This window comes from Giraffa tippelskirchi, chromosome 8, assembly GCF_054371585.1.
Source record: "Giraffa tippelskirchi isolate mGirTip1 chromosome 8, T2T-mGirTip1v1.2.pri, whole genome shotgun sequence".
NCBI lineage: Eukaryota > Metazoa > Chordata > Mammalia > Artiodactyla > Giraffidae > Giraffa > Giraffa tippelskirchi.
Window position 1 is genome coordinate 145,093,609 of NC_137282.1, and position 16,353 is coordinate 145,109,961.

At 46.2% G+C, this 16,353-nt stretch overlaps 2 protein-coding genes and 1 long non-coding RNA gene across 6 annotated transcripts; 1 reads left to right on the forward strand and 2 right to left on the reverse strand.

The window, feature by feature from the left end:
* Positions 1-2,902: 2,902 nt before the first annotated feature.
* Positions 2,903-5,385, reverse strand: ABT1 (activator of basal transcription 1). Its single transcript, XM_081523115.1, has 3 exons — positions 5,126-5,385; positions 3,944-4,149; positions 2,903-3,788 (listed from the first exon to the last, which is right to left on the reverse strand). The coding sequence occupies exons 1-3, from the start codon at positions 5,364-5,366 to the stop codon at positions 3,408-3,410; spliced, it is 828 nt and encodes a 275-aa protein (XP_081379241.1). The 5' UTR covers positions 5,367-5,385; the 3' UTR covers positions 2,903-3,407.
* Positions 5,386-6,807: 1,422 nt separating this feature from the next.
* Positions 6,808-15,562, reverse strand: LOC145518478 (uncharacterized). Of its 4 annotated transcripts, none has more exons than XM_081523114.1 (3): positions 14,692-15,562; positions 14,074-14,323; positions 6,808-13,702 (listed from the first exon to the last, which is right to left on the reverse strand). In XM_081523114.1, exon 3 carries the CDS (start codon positions 13,661-13,663, stop codon positions 13,142-13,144), a length of 522 nt encoding a protein of 173 aa, XP_081379240.1. In that variant the 5' UTR covers positions 13,664-13,702; positions 14,074-14,323; positions 14,692-15,562; the 3' UTR covers positions 6,808-13,141. The 4 variants fall into 4 exon arrangements, with proteins under 4 accessions (XP_081379240.1, XP_081379239.1, XP_081379237.1 ...); XM_081523113.1 differs by having other exon boundaries at positions 14,074-14,438; XM_081523111.1 differs by lacking the exons at positions 14,074-14,323; positions 14,692-15,562 and adding an exon at positions 13,783-14,064 and having other exon boundaries at positions 6,808-11,441; positions 13,442-13,702.
* LOC145518518 (uncharacterized) lies at positions 12,875-15,891 on the forward strand. Its single transcript, XR_014062950.1, has 2 exons — positions 12,875-13,163; positions 13,775-15,891. It is a non-coding gene; the product is annotated as an uncharacterized LOC145518518 (long non-coding RNA).
* The last annotated feature ends 462 nt before the right edge of the window (positions 15,892-16,353 follow it).

The following is a 16,353-nucleotide window of genomic DNA, read 5'->3' on the forward strand; positions in this document are numbered from 1 at the left end:
CACTTTATCTGGTTTCTTTCCATTTCATTCCCCCTGGCTGAGTTCATTACTCAGATAGCTTTGTGTGGGTGTGAGAAGGGCGGACACGTTTACCAAAAAGGAAAATTACTGCATTTGCTGGGAATTGGAGGTGGGACTCCCTCTTAAAGGTGGGAAAATGGAATTAACACAGATCTTCCTCTGCTGAGGATGGGGTCACATCAAATAAACTCATCTAAGTTGAAGGCATCTGTAATTCGAAAATGCATTTAATACACCTAACGTACTGAACAGCATAGCGTAGCCTGGTAGTGGTGGTTTAGTCACCAAGTCTAGCAGACTGGGCTCCTCTGTCCATGGGATTCCCCAGGCAAGAGAACTGGAGTGAGTTGCCCTTTTCCAGGGGATCTTCCTGATCCAGGAATCAAACCCGGGTCTCCTGCATTGCAGGCAGATGATTTACCAACTCTACCCTAAACGTGCTCAGAACACTTTCATTAGTTGGGCAAAACCTAACCTAAGGCCTATTTCATAACTGTGTTGATTGAATGGCTGCCCAGCTCCAGGAGAGTATCACACCACTTATCACTAGCACTTGCCATGGAAAAGATCAAAATTCAAAACTGGAAGTAGTTTCTACTGAATGTGCACCACCTTTGCACCAAAGTTGAAAAATTAAACACTGAACCATTTAAAGTCAGGGACCACAAGCAATCCACTGAAACATTAACTCTCTTAGGGAAACGGCACATTCCTGAGGCTTTGACAAAAGGTTTTTCCCCTTCAACTCTACATAATGCCAGTAATGTTACAAGACTACTTCCAGAGATATGAAGAACAACGGAAAAGTAAACTGAAGAGTGCTTTGCGACTTTTGGACGTTTTCAGGAATAACTTCAAATGCCTGGACACACCTATCAAGAACCCGCCTACTCTCTTAAGCAGGATCCCATTCCTCCTTTTACCAATTTATTATTTTCTGCAAATGCAGGGTCCTAGCTTCTTGGATGGTGTGTAACTAAGTTGATTCAAAGAATTCATTACAACAAAGGGTTCATAACTTAATCATATAGGGGATGGTTGAGCGTTAAATCACCCAGTTTGCAACACTTGGTATTAGATTAATCCATTCATATTTGCAGTAACTCTTCACTATATGTCACATGATGTTCATGCAATAAACATTTACCATATACACAAAGGCAAAGCAACTGGGGAAGATGCTGGTAATAAGAAACATTAAAGAGCAACTTGTATCATATATGAGCCTAATTTTAAAGATGGAAATGTGGTGATGACATGATTTTGTATGCTTGTGTATTAAATAAGTTAATTCATATAAAAAACTTAAGCATTGTTCAAATGGGAACAAAACTGGAAGTATAAAAAAGGTATTTTCCTTTCAAAGGGCTTAGAAGTGAGGGAATCATGATTATAGTTCCTGGGAAATTGATTTCCTTCCACCCATTCTTATTTTCATTTTTCACCCCACTTGTGACTTACCCACCCATAGGTGTGAGCTCTACATGCAGAACTGTTTAAACTTGAGACTGAAATGCTGACTTTGAATATCCTTATATATAACATCAATCTGGAAACACAAGTTCATTCATTCAAAAAATTAAGCCCTATGTGTGTTTTACTGTTAGTAACTTAAGTTTCTTCATCTTGGTATTCTCTATGTAGGAGAGGTGACAACAGACACTCAGAACTTTGAATAAATGAATATGACAGCTTGTCAGATTCTGAAACTGGATCTTCCTGGTTCACGTGGAAGACATCATGAAGAGTCCACATGGAATAAACCCACACGAAATGAACACAGAAACAAGAATACCAAGTTCCTAAAATGAGGGTATAACACTACACAGATGTGTTTGTGTGCTGAGTATGAGGCGTATGGATTGTGAAAAATGTTACACCTAACAGACCATAATTCCTCTCCTCCCAAATAAACTGCACCTATCAAGCTGAGATCTTAACAAAACTTGGTTATTTAGAGCCAAAGTAGATGAATCCACTTGACCCAAAGAACAACCTGATAATTGTATTGATGACAGTTAAGCAGAAAAAACAAAAAGAACCCAAGAAAACAAATGGCGCAAGCAAAACTCAAATGACTTATTATCGCTCTAACACTTCCTATAAGTTTAAAAGCCAGAGTTTTAGTCTATTATGAGGCTCTGTGTAGATATTTTTCAGTTTTTTGACATCTCAGTTTTCAGTTCCCCTCAGTGGCTTACATGCATTCTATCACCTCCAGAGCTGCTCTGCAGGTTGTTTGTGAACCTTCCCTTGTCCAAGCGTAGACAAAATGTATAAATGCACCAGAAGGACATCATGTGTGCACAACTACCTCCTAGGCTTTGCCTACTTTTACAATGATCTGAACCCAACATGCCATGCATGGAGTTTTGTTTGCAATTACAGGAGTATATCAGGCTCTTTCAGACTTTGGTTCACTTCTCAGGATGTTGCTTACTTTTTCAGATAGACTCAATCAGGCCTTCCCATGGCCTCACTCTACCTCTTATACACATCTGGCATGATGCCTATAGTACTTCTACATATTTATTTCTTAAACATCTGTCTTTTTTAGCAGTCTATAAGACTTACACCAAGGGCCATGTGTTATTACCCACTGTCACTCTATGTCCTCATATAGTGACTTAGTAAATGTTGAACTAGGTAAGTGTTAACAACACGGCCTAAGAAATTGATTATATAGGTAAATGTTGAATTAGGTAAGCGTTAACAACATGGCCTAAGAAACTGATTAAATAGAAAACGATCCAGGTTAAAATGGAGGGAGGTATCCTGTGACCAGGAGATGGAGCGAAGGTAGGTGAATTCTGTCCAACACACAGAAGTTAGAACTTATCCAATGATCATCTCCACCCCCCCACCCCATAAACTACAAAGGCACGTTTAAAAATATGTATTTACATATATCTTTTTCTCTTCTATAAATATATTTTGAAGGTGGCTCCCAAGCCACTCTAGCCCATTAACCCCTATCCCTATTAATCTTTTCTAAATAAAAAGGATGTTGCTGCCGCCCAATGTGGTTGGTAAACAGTTGTCTGGACTAGCCATTATCACTCTAATTCAAGGTAAAGGCTGTTCCTGGGGCCAGAAAGTAGGACTTTTAAAAGGTCCCAGTGGGCAGGAGACAGGAAGCCAAGAACTGAACAACATGAGGGGTAAAACAGACATGAGCAGTAGTCAAAATCATGCTAGTAAGAACTAAGTGCCTCAGCCAGGCACGTACAGGAGCTGGGAGGAGGAAGAGGAGAGGCCTACAAAACTTCTGTCTGAGCAACTCACCAGATTCCTAGTTTGAGAAACACAATAAAATGTCCACCTGGGTAGTCATTATAAGGTAGGACGCTGGACTGGGTAGGAGGTGGAAGGGGCCTCTCTAACCCTCAAGAGTTCCTGACCAGTGAGGAGTCCCCCCTGCTCTCTGAGGGTGTAGGGGCTCCAAAGATCTTGGCAAGAAGCCCTCGGTTGGAACGGGCTTGGTCCTGAGCGTTAGCCAGGCGAGCTCGTTCACGGCCCCCTGGCCGAGCTGCCTTCCGGGCCCTCAGCTCCTGCTCAGTAGGACGCTGGGCAAAGGCCCAGGAACCATTCGGGCGGGTAGAGTCTCCATCAGCCGCAAGGAAACGCTGTCCGCGCTCCACACTTCGAAGATAGAAGTCAGTCTCACGCTTGGCCTGGGCAACCTCAGCCCTCAGACGCTGCCTGCGCACCTGGCGCTCAAAAGCAAGATGCTCACTCAGGTGGGACCAGGTAAAACGGTGCAGGTACTGTGGACAGGAAAACAAGAAAAGATCTGAGTAGGGCAGATCAGAGATGGGGAGTTGATGGAAGGGATGGGGGCCAAAAAGATGACAGGGGTGTGTGGTCTGTGGCCGCGAAGGCGAGAGGATGAGTGGTGCGGCAGAGAAGCCAATCCCCTCACCTTGAGGTTCCACAGGTCATAACGGAAGGGGCTGCGCCTGCGGGAGCCCATGGGCGTGTTGTGAAGACTGGCCGCCACACGCTTGGCAACTCGCTTGTCCCGGAACTCCACCCAGCCCTCCGTGTAGTCCTTGCTGTACTTGGACCGCTTTTTCCCTCCGGCGACGGAGGCAGCTGCTGCCTTCTTCTTGCGCCTCACGAACCCGTCTGGAGTCCAAGACAAAGCAGTGGTCAAAGAGGCCCACACAGCATCAACTCAACAGCACCTCCCACTCACCAATTCTCCAGACCTCCCCGCAGGCCAGGATCCCACCCTGTCTTTGCCCAGAAGTGGCTAACTGCATAGTCCACACTTTCCCTCTTGTCTAAACTCAACCTTTTCCTCAAATGTTAATTTCTTTTATCATTACGTCTGCCCTAATCGTTCTATTTAAAACCTGCACAGGCCCCCAACCCCAATTCCAATTAGTGACTAAATGGAAGTTGGGCGCGCCCTATCATAAACTGTCTCTTGACCTAGGCCTCAACACGACAGAGATACGTTCAGTTTTGTGGAAGTCATTGAGATTTTAATTCAGGCCGTATTCATTTAACAAACTGGTAAATTCGCCTCAAGAAAGTAGGGTGGGTGGAGCCGAGATTAGAATCCAAAAATTAGCGAAGAATTTAGGCTCAGCCAATCAATCCATCCTAAAAGAGATCAATCCTGGGTGTTCATTGGAAGGTCTGATGTTGAAGCTGAAACTCCAATACTTTGGCCACCTCATGCGAAGGGTTGACTCATTGGAAAAGACCCTAATGCTGGGTAGGATTGGGGGCGGGAGGAGAAGGGGACGACAGAGGATGAGATGGTTGGATGGCGTCACCGACTCGATGGACATGGGTTTGGGTAGACTCCGGGAGTTGGTGATGGACAGAGAGGCCTGGTGTGCTGCGGTTCACGGGGTCGCAAAGAGTCGGACACGACTGAGCAACTGAACTGAACTGAGGTGTACAGGGCTACCCACATTCCATCTCAGCCTTCTAAGAAACGTGCGCATCACCTATTTACCAAAGAAAACAGACGCAGGTCCCCGGCCCCGTCAGCGCCTCCAAGCGCAGCTGAGGCAACAAAACAAGCACGTGTATTCAGTGCCAGCGAGTACCACCCCTCTTCCCTCACCATCAAGGCCTGAGTACTTACCCTCTGCCTGGAAAAAAACACGCCCGACCTCCCCGTAGGCGCTGAGAAGATTCCGTACGTGTAAAGGCCTAAAGCGGGGTGGGATGTGGCCCAGGTACACAATGCCCGGTACTACCCGTTTCTTGCTGCCGCCAACCGCCTCCTCGAATTCCTCCTGTTCCTCCCCTTCTTCTAGTTTCTGGTCACTCCCTTCCAGAGGTCCCAGGTCCGCGGCAGCCGGCTCCAAACCCTCTGCCTCCATGCTTGCCGATACGTAAGACAGAACAGCCGTAAAGCGCCGCGCCTCTGACGCACTGGTGTGCGACGGCCTGCGTTGGGTGGGTGGGGCCGGCTCGAGTGACGTCAAACGAAAAGAAAGGATTGGGCTGTGTCCGAAAGTGCAGGACTAGCGGAGAGGGCGGAAGTAGCTCCAGGGTCAGCCGCGCGATTCAAATCCTGAGAGCCCTTGACTCCCGAGCTGAAGAGACAAAGGCGATGTAGACCCTCAAGTATAATTTACCCTAGAGAATTCCGTGGTGAAATGCAAAAGGAGGGGATGAGGCATGCTCTTCCGGAAATTTTGGAGAACTATTTTGGAAGTGAGGAGAGGTTTCTTTGTATTCTAGCGGTCAAAGTAGAATTTTACTCCAAAGGACTCGGGTGAGACTCCAGTTGGGGGATTGGCTCAACTTTTGAGTTTACTGAAATTTCAGTTTTTTAATTAATTGAGTTTGAGTGTTAACTATTTTTCAAAATTTAATTTAGAGATTTGAGTTGTTTTTTTTTTTGTGTGTGTGAGATTTGAGTTTTTAAAATTTAGGTTTTGAGAATGTAATTTACCTTTGCAAATAAAAGTTTTAGAAATTTAGTTAGACTTAATTTTTGAGAATTTCATTTGTGACCTTTTCACTTAGTTAAAATCTTTTTTACTTTAAAAGATTAATTTAAAATTTGATTTTGTGAATAAATCGTCTAAAAGTTTTAACTTGCTACAATTATTTCTTTTATTTTAACATTTGGCGCCTGTTTAACATTTGTGTTAATGCATGATTTGTATTTATACTTCTGTTACAAACATCTACTGGCAAATGTATACTTAGCCTTGATTTAAGCCACTGCTAGGACAAGGAGCTTTATTCTCCCTGGGATTTGTGTTTTCACAGTGCTGGGGCCCAGGGTACCCAAAATGTGCCTCAATGGCATACTGATTATGTTGAATTAAAGTTACTGAAGAATCTGGTGCTACTACAAGAACGACACTCTTATACTCTTCTTTCTGTCTCCCTAAAAGCAAGAAATCTCTCTTGTGAAAGGTGTACTCCCTGCATTTGGTGGAAAGACACCATTAGCACCAAAGATATCCTGGGTTAAGATTATATAAACAAACCTTACTTCTTTAATTTACTACCTCAAGCCTAAACTCTATTTAGATTCTTCACTAACTGGGCACACAGAACCTAAGTTTCTTTGTCCAAAAAGTATAAAAGCTGCCTGATTTGGCCACTTCTTAGGTCCCATTTCTATGGGACCTCCATGCTCATGAATTAAAATTTCTTTTTCTCCTGTTAACATCTTGCAACCACAGGTACTCAAGAGGAGAAGGGGAAATTTCCCCCTCCCCAACAACAGATTTGCTGTTAGATCACAAACAAATTTTCCCTCTGTTGAAGCCAAACACTCCAGAAAGCAAACTCACTCAGAAGGACAGTGTGAATAGTGGAGTGCAGTTTATTACACCGGCGGGTCTGAGACAGAGTTTCCTCTTTAGCCAGGGTCCCCCACCGATTTTTGTGACAACCTTTTATGCCCAAAGTATATGTGCCCAAGCCCACATCCCCAAATTCTTTAAAACCCACTCTGGACAATGTTAGTAAGAGATACAATCAGGTTTTAGCCATAAATTCACATTGGAAAGCTATCTGGACATACAGTTTAGCCCACATCAATAGGTATTATTAAGATTACAGAAGATAGTGATTGATTACATAGTGGGCATTGCATTCCTTCTGGCTCCAGTAGGTCTAGGTACGGGGTCTGCCTGGTCTGGTTTTTATTCCCCCAGGAGGCCTGTTCATCTGCTGGTATTTTATCTCCATGGCCTCCCAGATGTACAGTCCAAAAGTTTGCCCAGAGTATAAGATGGAGTTTCTTTTCTTTTAAAAATGAAGTCAGTCCAGTCAGGGCAACCTGCTCCTTTCCTCTTTCATTCCCTCCTCTTGATTCTCTCAGCTTCTAGCGTGAGTATCACTCATAGGGACATATTGCACATTAGGTCTTTTGGCATGTACTTGGGTAAATGCAGTCAATCTCAGTGACAAAAATTGGACAATACAGTGGAGAATACAAGGTCTACATAACAAAATTAACAGAGCAACTGTAACAACCATTGACAGTCTTCCACCAATTGCCCTTTATCCATGACAAAACAGAAGTCCAAAAAGGTACTGAGTTATCTGACATTTGTTTTACATGAGCTTGCATATCTCTAAGAGCCTCCGTAACGTTTCCAGACAAGACTGGAATATACACACAGCACTCAACCTTTATTATGGCACAAGTCTCTCCTTGAGCAGAGGTCAAGATGTCCAAAGCCATTCTATTTTGAATTACTGCCTTTCTCATTTGTATTTGTTCAGTATTTAATGCTTGAATTGCCCTCAGGCTGTCATTTAGGGCCCTTTGGGTGAAATTAGTTAGGGCTTCAACTCTAATCATTATACCTGTAGTGCTCAATGAAGGAACAAATGTAGCAGCCAAATAATCATACCAATGGAAAACTGCTCGTGACCATCTGGCCCGTAGGAAGGTAAATTTAAGGGCTCCTGTATTGTTGGCCTAATGTTCCCATGGGCAAAGGCCAGACCTAAAGTACATCTTCCTACCCACCCTGGGGGCAGCCATGGCCACAGATTGGTCCTGCATAACCAATGAGTGCTGTTTGGGGCAATCCACCTGATTCCAGGGTTGACTCCCTAGTCTATCCCAGGCCATTGGGTGGATTGATTGGGATCATAAGTAACTTTATAGGTCTTATAGCACTGTTCTGTCCATAGAAACCCCTTGGCTTCAAGTCTTTTTGTCTATTGTCTGGTTATTATATCCAATAGTGTGTACATCCTGTTCCTAGCAAATGGCAGCTATCATAACAAGTTGTCCCTTTTCTGGAGTAATCCACATATATTCAATTCATATCTGGTAAAATTGGTCAAAATACCTGTTATTTTTTTTGATTGTTTGGACTTAATTGGCTGTCACATAATATTGATAAGCATTTTCTGAGCTAAGAATATAATTAAAATGTATCCTATGGCCTTTTGTCAGATCATCAGCCTTTTTATTGAACCAATGGGTAGTGGCTGCTGTAATGACAGTTTCCACACTGGACTTTTGTTGTTTCATCTGAAGAAAATAGTCACGTAAACTAGGCATGTCACTCCTTCGTAGAGGTGACACCCACCATGGGAGTCCATGCATAACAGACATAGGCATAGCTCCACACACCCAGCAGTTAGATCTACTATGGAAGTCAGCATAGGAATGTGCCCATGAGATGAAAATGTTGTCTTGTGCTGAAATTATGGTTAGTCCCAGGATACCAGAAAGTCCATGTAGTAGAAGTTGATTGCAGAGCTTCATTTTTTCTTTTTAAGATGATCTTGGTTTCACAGAGATCAGCAGGCTCCTTTTGTGTAGTCCGCTTAGCATCCGCCAGGTCTGTATGGTATGTCCTCTTCACCATCGTGTGATGGATCCAGGGAGTGACACCTGTAACTTTAACTGCCGTAGGTGTAGTTAGTACAACAGTATATGGACCTTTCCAGTGTGGGGCCAAGGAGTCATGTGAAGTCCTTGACCCACACTTGATCACCGGGCACAAATTCATAAATCTGCTCCCCAAGGGGGAACGACACCCATTCTTGGACAAACGTAGTTACCTGGTTGATCATTTTACCTAATTGTTCCATCCTCTGTGAAATCCCATCCCCTCTTAGGTGGCAAATTTGGCCTGTCTTAGTATGGGAGGGGGTCTTCCATAGACAGTTTCATAAGGAGAATAACCATGGGAACGCGGGGTCACTCTTAATTTGAGCAAGGCCACCGGAAGCAAGTCCATCCGTGAACAGTCAGTCTTTATTATCCATTTTGAAAGTGTATCTTTTAGGGTTTGGTTAGTTCTTTCCACCATTCTGAAACTCTGGGGCCTATATGCTGTATGTAATTTCCATTTGACATTTAGAGGTTTACATACTTGTTGAATTAAATCTGCTACAAAAGCAGGGCCATTGTCTGATCCTCTACTGGTTGGGAACCCGAATCTGGGGATTATTTCTCGAATCAGACAATGAGCCACTTCATTTGCTTTTTCAGTTCAGGTGGGGAAGGCCTCCACCCAACCTGAAAAGTACGTACCACGACTAGTAAATAATGATAATACCAGTAGGGTTTCATTTCAGTAAAGTCCACTTCTAAATGTTCCAAGGGCAGACTACCCTTTAATTGTATTCCCGGAGATTTCTGCTATGTCCGGGGGCAGCATTGACCTGTGAGCAAGCAGAACAGTTCTGGGATTCCATTTTACACAAGGAAGAAAGCTGTGGTATTAAGACATATTTCTGAATTAATTCTTCCATTTTGTCACATCCCAAGTGGGTAGTCTGGGGTACCTGAGACACTAATGAAGAGGCCAATATCTCGGGAACTAAGCAACCTGCCATCCAGCAGTTCCCACCAGGCCTCTTCATTCTTGGTGGCCCTTTCTGTTTCAGCCAGCTGCTCTTGGGCTGGGGTATACTGTGGGAGAGTGGAAGTTAACTCGGGCATTCTCAAGAGCACAGAAGTCTTAACAATCCCACCCCCAATGCCTCCAAATTCTTCAGCGGCTCATTTTACGGCTCTATCTGCCCATCGGTTTCCCCACGCCTGCAGGGTGCCCTCTTTTTGGTGAGCCCGGCAATGTATTAATGCTACTTTTTCAGGTTCCCATACAGCATCTACTAGGGTCAAGATTTCTTCCTTGTTTTTAATGTCTTTTCTATTAGCTGTCAAGAGCCCTCTCTCCTTGTATAGGGCCCCATGCACATGCAAAGTAGCAAAAGCATACCTGGAGTCAGTGTAAACGTTGGTCTTCTTACCTTTTGACAGCTGGAGGGCCCGAATGAGAGCCCATAATTCAGTCCGTTGAGCAGACCAATGAGATGGCAGAGAACCAGCCTCGACGATGCTCTTTTCTGTGACTACCGCATACCGCGACAGCCGTTGTCCTTGTTTCACCAGGCTGGTGCCATCAGTGTACAGGACCCAATCTGGGTCCGGGATTGGCTGGTCTCTCAGGTCAGGTCTGCTAGCATAAACTTCTTCCAGGATTTCTTCACAATTGTGTGAGGGTCCTCCTTCCCCCACAGGAAGGAGTGTAGCTGGATTTAAGGCCTGACAGAGCTCAATAGTAACATGGGGGTTCTCACATAAAAGTCCCTGATGTTGAGTAATCCGCTATGTTGACAACCGTTTGTGGGGATGCCCTCATAGGACAGCATTGACCTCATGGTGGACCTTTGCAGTTAAGTTTTGGCCCAAAGTTAGCTTGGTTGCTTCTTGGACCAGTAAGGCAACCGTGGCAATCGCCTGAAAGCACCCGGGCCACCCAGTGGCAATGTTGTCTAGCCGCTTTGAGAGAGAGACCACTGGTCTATCCCATGTCCCCGTAGCCTGGGTTAATACCCCCATAGCCACTTTGTCCTTTTCGGTCAGTTCTGGCAGACCCAATGTGGGTGCCAATGTAATTGCCAATTTTAACTTTTCAAAGGCCTGTTGCTGTCTCTCAGTCCAATTTAGTGAATCCCCTTCTGGCCCTGTTAGGAGTTCATATAAGGGCTGGGCCATCTGAGAGTATCTTGGGATCCAAATTCTACAAAACCCAGTGGCTTCCAAAAATTCTCTGACCTATCGTCAGGTTTTTGGTTGTGAGATTCTCAAGATTACTTCTTTCCTGGGTTGGTCCAACAGTCTTGTGCCCCCTCTCAGGACAAACCCCAAATATCTTACCTCCTCCTTGTAGATCTGTGCCTTTTTCCTTGAAATTCAGTAGCCCGCCTCCATCAACAGTTCTAGCAAAGCCTTAGTTCCTTCCCAGCAGTGTTCTTTATTCTCTGCAGCCAACAGCAGGTCGTCCACGTACTGTAGCAGCCAGTATCTAAACCTTTCTGGCTGGAATGAGTCCAGATCGGAAGCCAAGGCTTCCCCGAAAATAATCGAAAATAATCGAAAATAATCGGGGAATTCTTAAATCCTTGCGGGAGGCAAGTCCAAGTGAGCTGTTGTTTGGTGCTCCCTGCTGGATCTTCATTCAAAGGCAAAAATGGGTTCAGATACCGGAGCAATGTGGATACAAAAGAATGTGTCTTTTAGATCCAGGCAAGTATAGATCTTAGCACTCGGTGGGAGGAGGCTGAGGAAGGTATATGGGTTAGCAACCGTGGAGTGTAGACTTACGGCTGCTTGGTTGACCAGTCTGAGGTCCTGTACAGACCTGTAGTCCTGTCCCCCTTCCTTCTTAACTGGCAGGATCAGTGTGTTCCAGGCTGACTGGCATTCAATCATGATGCCCCCCTGCCGTAGCCTATTTATATGTGGCAAGATGCCAACTCTGGCCTCCAGCGGTAGTGGGTACTGACATTTCCTGACTGGTATGGCACCAGGTTTGAGTTGTCTTACCACCAGAGCTTGATGTTTGGTGGGGGCAGGGTGGGGGGGTATCTTCTGCCCAAACCTCACGGAATTGTTGGATCAGCTCTCTCTCTGGATTGTTTAACCCATCTGGCTTCCCTTCCGAAGGATCATGCAACCTCCATTCATCTTGAGGGGTTACAGAGAGGGAGAGTAAATAGGTGGTCGAGCCCACCGGAGAGTGGGTCTTTCTTGGGGGGAAAGGTCACTTGTGCCCCCAATTTAGACAACAAGTCTCTCCACAACAGAGGTACTGGGCATTCAGGAATATACGGGAATTCATGAGTCACTTGATGCCCCTCCATCTGGCATTTTTGGGGTAGACAAAATGGTCTAATCAGCTTTTCCCTGGTTATTCCTACAGCAGTGGCCTTCTCTGGGGGGCCACCAGTTCAGTCACCACTGACATTTCTGCTCCAGTATTCACCATAAAGTCAATAATTTGGTCCTCCACTTTTAGTTTTACCATGGGCTCTTGGGGACCTTGTGTCTTTGAGCCCCGGCACCCCTATTCAGTCTCCAGTTCAGCCAGCCCTAAAGCAACCAATGCCAGTTCTTTTTCCCAGCTATTCTGGGGGCATTCATTTTTCCAATGGCCGAAGCCTCGGCATCGGGCGCATTGATTTGGTTGCAGGGTGGTCCTGGGCTTCCTTGTAGGAGGCTTGCCAGGAGACCAACGCTGATTTAGAGGGGGTGGAGGTTTTGGGGAAGGCCCAGGGAGGGGCCTTCCCAAGGCCTTGGCCAGTAACTCTATCCTCTGATCTGCTCTCTTGTTATCTTCTCTCCGTTTTTTCTCAGCCTTCTTTTTTGCCTCCACGTCTCTGTTTCTGAACACCTTATTAGCAATCTCAATTATCTGTGAGCTGGTCATGGCTAATACTCCGTCTACTTTTTGGAGCTTGCGTCTGATATCAGGGTAGGCTTGAGATACAAAGGCTGTATTTATCATAATTTGAGACCAAGTTGCCTGTGGATCTATTGGTGTATAAAGTCTATAGGTCTTGCATAGTCTTTCATAAAACTCGGTAGGTGTTTCAGTTTCCCTTTGGACTACTTCGGTAGGTTTTGCCATATTTACAGGCTTACGGGCCGCCCTCTTGAGACCTTGTAAAATAGCCGCCCTGTATCTCTCAAGGTGGCCCCTTCCTGCCTCTGTGTTATAGTCCCAATCGGGCCTTTCATCAGGGGTGGCTAGTTCTGCCCACCGCTGTGGGTTTACGGTACACTCGGGGGCCACTTCTTGTAGCCATTTTCTAGCCTCAGTATGGATCCTGTGTCTTTCTTCAGTGCTGAAGAGGGAGACTAGCAGCTGGATTATGTCGTCCCACGTAAGACGGTAGGTTCGAAAAATGTCCCCATCAGCCTGATCATGGCTTGTGGCTCCTCCGAGTACGGTGGAGTGAGTCTCTGCCAGTTTAGTAGGTCCATAGAGGAAAATGGTTGGTAATAGTAGGCTCGGGGAGGCTGGTGGTAGAATCTGTCTGCTCCCTGAACCGGAGGCTGTTGTAGCTCTCCGCGAGGCATTTGTTGCGGGACCCTTTCCCCCGGCTCCTTGGCGGAGCGCAGCCTCTGTCTAATTCCTGTGTCTCCTTCCCCCTTTCCGTCAGTACTCACCGGGAGAGGCGGATACAGCTTAGGAGGTTCGGCTGAGGCTGAGTCCTGTGGACGTTGACCAGAGGCTCCTACCGCCGGGATCGGAGCCTGCCGAGATGGCGGCTCTACGATCTCCGGGGGAGTCGGCGGGGGAGCAGCTGGTGGAGCCCCAGCAGGCCCTGGATCGGTGGTCATTACGGCGGCCTCCGGTCCTGGTGGAGCATTAGGTGGCGGGCGCGTCATCCAGTATGGGGGAGAGGGCAAATCGCTCCCGTCCGGATCCTACAGAATTTTTTTTTTTCATCAGTCGATTTTTGTGCCATTAATGTTTTCCCTCTCTCTTTTTGAATGCAGAGTCTTACCCAGGGGGGAGGATCTCGAGCCAACCACAGCCATGAATCAATATATGGATATTGATCCGGGTGCCCCGGCTTTCCTGTGACTACTGCATAGACTGCTTTTATTGTTTTTAAGTCCATGGTGCCCTCTGGTGGCCATCCTACTCCCATAGAGGGCCATACAACCTCACAGAATATGCGGAGTCGGTTAGGCGTCATCTTGACCCCATAGTCTTCTCCAAATCCCTTCTTAAAATTCTTAATCATGCACTCCAATACAGTTGCCTTAGATTCACTTCCTCCCATCTCGCTTACCTCCTCGGACCTTCTTCCTTTTTCGTTCTGTGCACGAAGTTCTCGGTATCCTAAGTACTTCTTGATATGTCCACTTAGTGAAACACTTAAATTGCCATTCCGCCTCCTTCTTAATTGGGGTGAGTAGAGCCTTCCTGCCAGAAGGGGGATCGACGTGTCTTCACCTGCAGATCCGCACGCCGAACCAGAACACCAAGAGGTCCAAGACTGTTTCTCCTCTGACTTTGAAAGTCCGTTCTGCTTTGGTGGGCTTGATCGGGTGCGGATGAAAACATAGACGGATTAAATATCCTAGGTCCCAGACCGTCTCCGGAAAGGTCAATTTGTATTCACTCGCGTATCTTCCTCCTTTTAGTCTGACAACCCTGAGGGGATCAAGAATTCCACAGCAGACTGGACACCTCCTCGGGGAGGGCAGAATATAAACACACAAAGACCAAGTTTCTCCCCCCACCCCCCACCCCAAAGCCCTCTCGCAATCGCCTGGTAATAATTTACCCCAAGACGACGCGGACACCACCTCCTTTGTGACTTTGTCGGTCAGCGTGTGTCCCCTATTTCCTCCCAGGGGGTTGATCAGGCCCCCTCTTCCACCCCGCAGAGTGGGAATCTCCTTACCTGAGCGCTTAACTCCCCTGCCGCCGTCCACTACCCACTAACGTGAAAGATCCTGGCGTGGAGAAGCGGAATCTTTCCAGAAGGGCGAGGCGCCTTCCTCCCTCTAGAAGATCCGAACTGCGAAGCCTCGGAGTAGCCCCAATTGGGACTTGTCTCTCACAGTGAGGAGTTTTCCGGCCAACGCACGAAATGTAGCCAACCGCTCCGGGAATCAAACTCATTCAGAAGGATGGCGTGAATAGTGGAGTGCAGTTTATTACACCGGCGGGTCCGAGGCAGAGTTTCCTCTTTAGCCAGGGACCCCGACCGATTTTTGTGACAACCTATTATGCCCAAAGTGTACGTCCCCAAACCCACATCCCCAAATTCTTTAAAACCGGCTCTGGACAACGTTTGTAAGAGATACAATCAGGTTTTAGCCATCAATTCACATTCTAAAGCTATCTGGACATTCAGTTTAGCCCTCATCAATAGGTATTATTAAGATTGCAGATAATGATTGATTAGATAGTGGACATTGCATTCTTTCTGGCTCCGGGAGGTCTAGATATGGCGTCTGCCTGGTCTGGTTTTTATCCGCCCGGGAGGCCTGTTAGTCTGCTGGTATTTTATCTCCATGGCCTCCCAGATATACAGTCCAAAAGTTCGCCGAGGGTGTAAGATGGAGTTCCTTTTCTTTTAAAAATGTAGTCAGTTCAGTCAGGGCAACCCACTTCTTTCCTCTTTCACCTCCATGAGCTGAACAACTGCCAAAACGGACTCGGCCCTGGCTGTTCCCAAGTATGGCGCGGCCTTGAACGCGGTCCCTTCTTCAAACCAGAGGCCGCTTTCCGGGCTCGCTCCTCTCATCTTGTGGCCGGAGGACTTGTCCGTTTGTGCGCGCTACCTGTGTCCTTAAGGCGTCAAGGTTCCTCCGACCCACGTCTGCCTTGGGGTCGACTGTAAGGCGCCCTGGAATGCCTACAAATAATCAGGCTGGCTTCCTGGAAGGGGTTGTGGACGAGTTTGTGGCTCAAAATTTCCCATCCCGGTGGAACCAGGGAGCCAAGAAAGCCAGAGCAGTAGTGAATCTACCCACAGTCACAATCCGAGATGACAGTTGTTGCTCAACAGGACTCCAAGTATATTTTCTAAAGGTAACTCGCCACGTGCTCTTTGATGAAGTGGTTCTAAAGTCTAATAAACTGTATTTGTCTAGTTCTCATATGTCTATTTCATTCATTTGGCGGAGAACTTTCTGTCAGTTGCCTTCTCCTTTTTTGGAATGGGGAGAGAAACAAGCTAGGTTTCACTTTTAGCTCTTAACACCCACGTCTTCAAAATACTGAGCCACAAAGAATGAAATGAGAAAATTTGGGGGGATTGACTAAAGGGATGAGGGAGATGGGTCTTGTGCAGGAGTAGATGATGTCAGTTGCCACTGTGATGGCCACAATGGTAAATTATGCTGTGTTCTTTACCTTGGGTGTATTTGAAATTGTCATTGATAAAACGTTTATTCACATAAGTCTCAACAGAGAGCTCTAAAGCGCCTTTGAACCTACAAGAAAAATGAAAACATTGTGGTAGGGTGACCCACCTCTTTGCCATAACCTCTTCTCAATTCCTTGAAAAATCAGTTCCTGGAGACTCTTTAGCGACCCAGATGAAAAAAATCTTTAT